Source organism: Aptenodytes forsteri, unplaced genomic scaffold (assembly GCF_000699145.1).
Source record: "Aptenodytes forsteri isolate BGI_AS27 unplaced genomic scaffold, ASM69914v1 Scaffold94, whole genome shotgun sequence".
NCBI classification, from domain to species: Eukaryota; Metazoa; Chordata; class Aves; order Sphenisciformes; family Spheniscidae; genus Aptenodytes; species Aptenodytes forsteri.
In genome coordinates this window covers 5,904,130-5,912,440 of record NW_008795017.1, presented here as the reverse complement: position 1 = coordinate 5,912,440, position 8,311 = coordinate 5,904,130, and the positions used below count along the sequence as shown (strand labels likewise).

The 8,311-nt window shown below is 42.4% G+C and overlaps 1 protein-coding gene across 1 annotated transcript in view; it reads right to left on the bottom strand.

Annotated features, from left to right (window-relative positions):
- Positions 1-2,505: 2,505 nt before the first annotated feature.
- CMPK2 (cytidine/uridine monophosphate kinase 2) overlaps positions 2,506-8,311 on the bottom strand; it is a 7,050-nt gene continuing 1,244 nt past the window's right edge. The window contains exons 2-6 of the mRNA XM_009275623.2: positions 8,246-8,302; positions 8,017-8,131; positions 7,015-7,216; positions 5,622-5,855; positions 2,506-3,746 (exon numbers count right to left, since the gene is read on the bottom strand). Coding sequence (XP_009273898.1) covers positions 3,626-3,746; positions 5,622-5,855; positions 7,015-7,216; positions 8,017-8,131; positions 8,246-8,302 — 729 coding nt within the window. The 3' untranslated portion in view covers positions 2,506-3,625. The remainder of the gene's footprint in view (positions 3,747-5,621; positions 5,856-7,014; positions 7,217-8,016; positions 8,132-8,245; positions 8,303-8,311) is intronic.

The following is an 8,311-nucleotide window of genomic DNA, read 5'->3' as shown; positions in this document are numbered from 1 at the left end:
TTGATAAACCATCAGTTTGTGTACGAAGTTGTTTGTTATCGCTACAGAAAATAATGGTAAAAATCATGACTATGGAACTGTATCTGTAATGGAGATAGATATTTCATGTCTTCTGAAAGAGCCCGCATGTCATCTTCTAGCCTCTGACTTTGGGGAATTAGTCTTTGTCTTGCAAACTTTTACTTTTTTTTTTTGGGGGGGCCGGGGGGGGGGAAATGGCTTTTTTTTTTTTTTTTTTGGGGGGTGGGGGGGCGGAAATGGCTGAATACCAGCCTTACGTTTCACTGCTGAAGTTTGGTATTTGCTTACAAGTGGTTTCCTCGCCTCTCAGGCTGACAGCAGCACTTACTACTCCCAACACTGGATGAGCACCATGGCTACACCCCATGCTACGGCAGGATGGGGCCAAGCACACACCAAAATCCACTTTTCCCTGCTCCCATCCTGTGGTTACCCCTTGCAGGAAACCTGGCAACATGGACCAAAAGGAGCTGTAGCATGTTCCAGGTGAGCCCTCAATCTGGACACTGAGGAAACCGGACCAAAAGTCTGTTTTGGCTCCAAGGAAACCTTTCCAAGAGATACATGTTGCTTCTACATTACATGTGTAATACATCCACATTAGCATTTCAGCTTGGATCAGGAACGCACTTCTGAAGCGTTCCTCCTGGCCACCCCTCCTCACCATGCTTTGCTTCATGTCGTGGAACAGTCCTGGAGTCTGTGAACTGGACTCCATCCAAAGCTAAACCAAAAGATCTGGTATAGAAGCACACTTACTGTGTTACAGAGAGACCAGCCCACGTGACCAGATTAGAGCTGGTCTGAAATAAATCTCTGAAATACATGGAGGGCACACACACTGGGTCCTCTGCACCAGCTCCTCCACGCTACAGATCTGCCCTACTTGTTCCAGGACACCTGCTAATACAGACACAGCCCAAAGAGGCTTCACTGCCGCTTTCTAACCCTCTCACTGCTTAAAGGGGTGAATAGTGCCATTTTAGGCACCATATGGTAACCCTGCAGCTCTCCAGCTGCCACTCTACAGATCAACAGCTCAACCAAACGTCTCGTGTCATATCTGGCAGCCCCACACAGACATCTCAGATACCTTAGGGAGACTAACTGGCTGCGGATGTCTATGTTTAGGCAACTGAATACCATTTTATTTAAGTAACTATTCCCCTCTAGACCAAAAAAAATGGAAGCAAATGAGATTAAAAATGAGAAAAAAAGGTGCTTGAAATATTATGGTGAGTTCTATAAAATAAAATAAAATATCTTGTAAAATTCTCTCATATAAAACTCTTGGAGAATTTTTAAAAATAACTAAAAAGTACAAAAAGTTTAATTTGGGCAAATGGAAGTATTGTTTTGTACTTCAAGAAACATCCGAACTTTACAAATAGTGTTTATTGTTCAGTAAGGATTGGATTCACTGACTTTAACAGAACTATTGAGAAGCTTGATATTAAGTTTCTGTGTGTGTACTTTACTGGTCTAACACCCCAGATGCTCGGAGGACTGTAGTATCAGGATCTTTGCAGCATCACGTCCTAAAGCTAGGTCTGTACTAGTAAATCAGTAAATTATCAAATTGCTAAATTTACTGGGGTAGTAATAAAAGAAATATGCTTTGGCATGTCCTCTGCCCTGACAATGACTGACTGACAGAGAGCAGCCTTCATCTGTGCTAGCAAACACCTGGCCTCCAAAATGGGTTGGCCGCAGGTAAACAGGGATGCTCCAGGGGCTGACCATGCTTGGGACTGCGTGGCAGAGTCTGGAAGCCACAGGCCAGTGCTGTGTTACAGGCTAACCTCCCAGTCTTACACAACGACCCCACTCCAAAGCTGCAGAAAACCAGTTTTAGCTACCAAGACATAGCCTAAGTTTCTGAATTTGCATGGAATTATTTGGAGCTCCAGGTTTTTAAGCACTGAAACCAATATCCTGACCTCTTGTGGCCATAAAACTTCCTAGCAAAACAGTTTGTAACACATGAAGCAGGTGATGCTCTTGCTGGGCACGCAATGGCTGGTGTTCATGTATTCCTGCTGCTCCTCCCCCAGACCTGCCTGCATTTCAGCAGCCACTGGCAAACCTCTACATTTGTTATACACTGAAAGCACTGGTAAATTAAAGTAATAGTGCAGTCTTTTTAGACACTGCGGATAAAAATGTGACAAAAATGCCACAGAAATGGGAAGTATGGGTGTGATGATGCACATTAACATCCTGCATGTGGCACACAACCTCCTGCAGACTTTTAACTGTAACAAAGACCTGAGAAAAGGACATGTTGGTTTGCTGTCTACCTTGCTTTGCTCTTCTGTTAGTCTGCCTAAGTAGCTTTGGGCTAAAGAAAAATATGGACTATGAATATATACTGCATGTGTGTAATTAATAGTGTCTGATGCCACTCGTTGCATATATATTACCAGCACTCTTTTAAGTACAAACCTACACTTCTAAGAACTTGGCATCAAGTTGTACTTGTACTGAGTACATTTTTATTTACAGGACAGATTCACTGATAATTGCACTTGCTTAACATAGGAAAGTAAGTAAAAATAGTGTTTTAAATCAAATTTACATTTTAGTTATGCTCTTTCTGGATCTGCAGTTCTTTTCTGACCCCGCAAAGGCTTATCCATATGTTTAGTTTTACACTTATGAGTAACAATAGTGAAACTAACGTACATAAAAATAAACCTTTGCAGAGCTGAAGTCTTGATGGTAGCCCGCTTTCACATTCAACATGTGCAAAAACCCATACAAGAAAGAAAAGGTGACGTGAAAAGGTACAATCACTCCCACTGCTCAGATTCTCTGTGGTTTTTCATTTCATTCTCTCAAAAGAACACAAATTCACGTTAACAAAGCTATTAATAGGATATAGAAAATGTTTTGTAGAAAAATATCTTAGCAATCATTTATCAAATGTTTTTAATTTCAGGTTCTTCTCAGGTCTCTGTTTCCAATATGTCAGCAGTCTCCTGTTTCCCTCTGAAATGAATTGATATTTCAGTTGCATATGTTGACAGGCTTGGACTTTATTACTTGGAAGCCTAGATGCTTATTGGCCCTCATTTACGACACATTTTTTACAGGATGCCCATCACAGCAGCAGCTGCTCATTCTCTATTCCAGTAAACAACACTGGGCCACTGGATTCTCTGTTCCTCAATGCTATAATCATTTTATTGTTTTACTGATGGATGACATTTCAGCCTCTCCTTGGGCACCTAATGCTCCTGCTGCAGTCCAGTGAGTTCTGGTGCACAACGGATGCGGGAACAGGTTCTCCTGGTGATGAAGATGCAACACGATAGCATCTTGAAATGTCACAGTGTCAGAGAGCACTCTGAAGGACTTTGTACATGACTGTAGTATGTTTGTGGCTTCGCTAAGAATGCTGAACAATGTGGGAGTGGTATTTTGCCTTATACAGAAAAGTACCAGCGGGCAATAGTGAAACATAACCTGCCCAGATTACTGTCGACAGGAGAAAGAGAAGATTCTTCTGTGGGACAAAACACATCACAGTGCATTTTTAGGTAGCAAAAATAGAGGGAAAATAATAAAATATCTTTTAAGTGCTATTACACAGAAGTTGCTTTCACAAAGCACAGTGTTTTTTAATTAGTTGTAGCACTGTCTTGAGAACCTCTTCCTTGGAGGGGCTGGCATCGACCTCTTGGCACGCAGGATTCACCATCCTTCTGTATGACTCTTCAACTCTATTTAAAAACCAAACAAGAGAAACGAAACTACAAATTGCAGGGATATGAAATGTCATCAGTCATGGAAGAAAGCGCTTGCACTGCAGAATGAAATCTACTGCAAAGAGCAATAAACCATTAGTAACCATTACAATGCGAACCTCAAAGCACATAGTTTCCTTGACACTGATTCCCAGAGCTCTATCCATATTCACATGGCAAGGCATTAAAGTATTTTTTTCTTTACAGCTTAGCACTGGATACTGTCTGGTACAGCAGTACAGTGGACAGCCTGCTTCTAACACCTGAGTTAATCTATTCAGAGCCCGCTAAGGTGTCTCTGAACTATATGGCATGGCGTTGTGTAGGTGTGCTCACTGACTGATCTCAGCTTTGAGTCACTGGAGAACTGGATTACAGAGTTGATACGTTGTTTAACCCTTTCCTCTGATCAGCTTTGCTAACCAGATGCATAACGGAATGAAATACAGGATGAAAACCTCCTCGCTTAGACTATAAGCCTTCTCATAATGTAGAACTCTCCCACATTTAGTCTATGAGGATGTGAATGAGAATGTGAATGTAATTTTCTATGTTCCCACAAGAATTAATAACGCCAAACATTCAGGCCACAAGTTGTAAGACGAATCAAGCAAGATTCTGAATGCTCTCACATCCAGGTTGACATAATTAACAGGTAGAAATAACCAAAGGCTTTCTGACGAGAATAAGTATTAAAACATGAAAGATTCTTAAATGGCAGCATGTTCCCTTGGCTCACACATCCTTCTGCAGGTCCCCCTATATGAACCGTGTGTCCGCACACAGCTTCTGTCAGAACTAAGCAATGGATATTTTAAAGGTATATATCATCACCAGAAATGTTAAAACCCTAGAGGTAGATTTCAGCTTTGTGATTTGTAGATAGACACCTACATTCAGGTGTCTATACGGAGGTATCTACACGAGCACTAGGTATTTAAGTTTCCACTGTAGACAATGATGATCTAAACAATACATTTGACAGAGCCTAGACAGCAATTCAGCACACCCTGAAGTAAGATACCTAGGGTGCAATTCAGTTGCCTAAGCAAATGTATCTAGTACTGTATCTAGTAGGTAAACATTGGAAGAGGCTGCCCAGGGAAGTGGTTGAGTCACCATCCCTGGAAGTATTTAAAAGGCATGGAGATGAGGCGCTTAGGGACATGGTTTAGTGGGCCTGGTGGTGTTGGGTTGACAGTTGGACTCAATTATCTTAGAGGCCTTTTCCAACCTTAATGATTCTATGATTCTGTGCTTGAGATGCTCTGGATTCTCTCATTTAGCTGCCAGTTGCTGGTCCAGAAAGGGCCTGCAGGTTCTGCATCACATCTGCCAGCCTGATGCAGATGTCTCAGATCATGTCAAATGGCTCTAGGCACTTATGCTTAGATCACTGGGCTCCAAGCAGGTGGTGAGCTGAATCACTTTGAAGGCTCCATTGAATTTATTGACTGTATTGGGACCTGAGACACTTAGCACAACTAAAGATATCTACAAGAGGAGATATAAATTTTATTCTCTTAATCCGGAGCTCAATTCCAGACTTTGGTGGGGAAGCTATGCATTTCAACTTCTTGCTTCTCAGTTCTGGAACTTTTAGGTCTCTCTCCTTCATGACCACAATAAGAAAGGTGCTACAATAAAAGCAGCAAGTAGCAAAATACAAGTATTTTAACTCAAAGCTCCTTTGCAAGAGAATGAAGTTCTTCACCTGCAGCTTTTAAACACTTTCAATCAGAAGTGACAGAATTTACCCTCCTTGTCAGCCATGAACCCTTGCAACATTTTGCTACTGACCCTACAGGAGCCAAGATTGCCTCCATCCTCTTATTCCTCATTAAAGTGTACCTTTGGCGAAACAAACTGTTAGCTTCCAGCTCAGCTTCCTCCTTTGTTTTCTCCAGCCCCCGACGCTGAAGTCTCCGGACTCGCTCCTCAGGGTCAACAGTCAGGAGAAGAACAAGATCGGGTTTAAGGAGATCCTCAGGCCACTGGTACACCTCATCATGAACTGGTGGAAGATCCTGGACTTTGCCATTTATTTCAGTGGCAATTGTGTAGGCAGCTGTGCTGTGCCAGTATCTGTCAGGAAAATACAAAATGGAGAGAGAAATTTTAAAGAGGACACTAATTCTTCAGTAATATAGGAGACAGGTGTCAATATAATGACAAGTGCAATAATGACTAGGAAGGTGACAATGTGATTTTGAAGGAACTGTAAAGAACAATTCTGCGCCATCCATTTTTCCTTAACGGGGCGATAATACTCAATGCAGTATTCAGAACTGCTGTGAATTATTAATTAAAACATATGGCAGAAGCTACACATTAGGCAAAGAGTGTTCCAGATACTCAAAAGAAAGTCTTCTCATATAATGAGAGAGGTCAAAAGAAGAGTTGCATTATATGTCCAAACCCAATACGCAGAGTCTCTTTTTTGTGGTTCCCATCCTACTTCATGCAACCCATTTGGTATAGAACATGCAGTCTTCAACCACATGTGGATGAAGACGGACTTTATTAATGGTTACAACTTTCACTTGCATTTAACGTTCCCACCACTATAAGGCACTGTATTTTATATATTTCAGTGTTTTTGAGGCTGGTTAAAAAAAGCAGTCACACATATGCAAACAACTTCTGTGTATGTGTGTTGTGGGGGGAGGTTACAGTACATCTACTGAAACAAGCCAGGGGGTTCAAAGTGCATCTAGACTTTCTTTATTAACAGCAATACTGAAAGCTACCTACACAGTTAGTAAAACAAGAAATGACATAAACAAAACCAAAAAAGTGGGAAGCATATTTCTGGCTTTACATCCTCAAAGAGTAAGTCTACCTAAAACTCGGTCATTCTAATCCACCCGTATCTCAGACGCTTCTTGGAGATAGCCATGATCAGCAGCCCTCACTCTCCTCAGGTTTGTCACAGAGCCCTGCTTTGGTTCAGGCTGCACAGTCCATGCCTCCACTATTCCTAACTCAAGACGTAACGCTTTTCATGTGTGCTAAAGCCAGTTATGAATATTTCACTGATAGAAGTCCCCCACCTTACTGTTATCCTAAGTATTACGCTTTAGAAGATTGAATATTTATCTGACTACCTGCAAAGTAGCACTTGCAAAAAGAAAAAAAAAAGAAAAAAGACAAAACCCAGAGACTATCATTGACAACTTCTGCTTGTAACACTGAACAACTGTATGATGGCACTGATATAGGAGGACTTCTTAAATATACAAACCTGTCTATGATCACAGGTGCCTGAGTGGATGCTTTCGCTATTTCTGAAGCAAGAATGTAGTTGCCCGCAGCATAAAATGCTCGTTTAATGGGTGCTGGCTCATCATCAAATATTGTCCTCCACTGGCTGATGCAAGTGGGTGGAGACCTTAGCAGAACGCCATTCAGGGTGTCCTTAACAGACTGGGTTACGGTGGTTTTGCCTGCATTTCATTTACAGAAGGAAGCATTTGTTATATTATGTATGAGATACAACTGAGTTTTACAAACTGAGAAATGCTCCTATCTGTTCACCTGGAGCACGTGTTCTGACACCTGACCATGTAACCTGAGTATCTTGTGATAAGGTTTTCAGTGGACAATGATTATGAGTCTGGTTCCAGGAATTATTATTCCACTTCCTACTCTCAGGGCCTTCCTCCCCTCCCTCTTGCCAGCCTTCTGTCTTCACTCCTTTAAATGCATTAAATGCATGGCAATTTCTCTATATGTCCATTTACAATACTTTTCTAGGTCACAATTCATGTGGATGTTGCAACGCTGTCACCCAACACTTTCTTCTTAGAGGGCATTTTCAGTTCTCTTTAACTGAAAATACAGAAAACAAAGTTACTCAGAGGCAACTAATATTTCCCTGAGAGACAAACTGCTGACAGTTTCCCCGACTACCACTATTTTAATTCATCTATTTGAAAACCCTCCGGTAAAAGTACGTTTCATCATCTGGACAAGAAATTTAATTTCCAATACTCCACTCTTTGTATTCTGTCATTTACATAGATAAGGAATTCATCCACTGAAAATGAAAATTAGCATAGACTGTTTGATCCTTTACAAGTAAGAGAAGACAGACTGGGATTTATAATTACTAATTCTTTCAAATCTGTCACAGGTTTCCAGGATTTTTTTGGATTTTTAAGCCTTACGCCTGGCCGAAAGCCATAGCGGCTGCTCTTTCCAACAACTTCTCATCTGCGGTTCTTCAACCGCACATGGCTCTTACCCGTGGCATCCAGCCCCTCAAAAACTACGACGGGAAAACCTCCTTTCTTCTGGTGCTCGGGACACTTCTCCAGCAGGTCGAGTACTGCTCCAGCCTCCGGGATCCACGCCGCGCACTGCAAGGAGAGATGCGACCCTTCACACCCGCCCGCCGCACAGGCTGCCTTCGCAGCACCCTGTGAAGCTGGAAGACCCAACCCGCGTCCCCCGCAGCCCCGGCGGGCTCTCACCTCCCGCAGGCGGTCGCGGACGGCGGAGGCGGCGGACGGCAGGGCGCGGCGGAGGGGCTGGGGGCC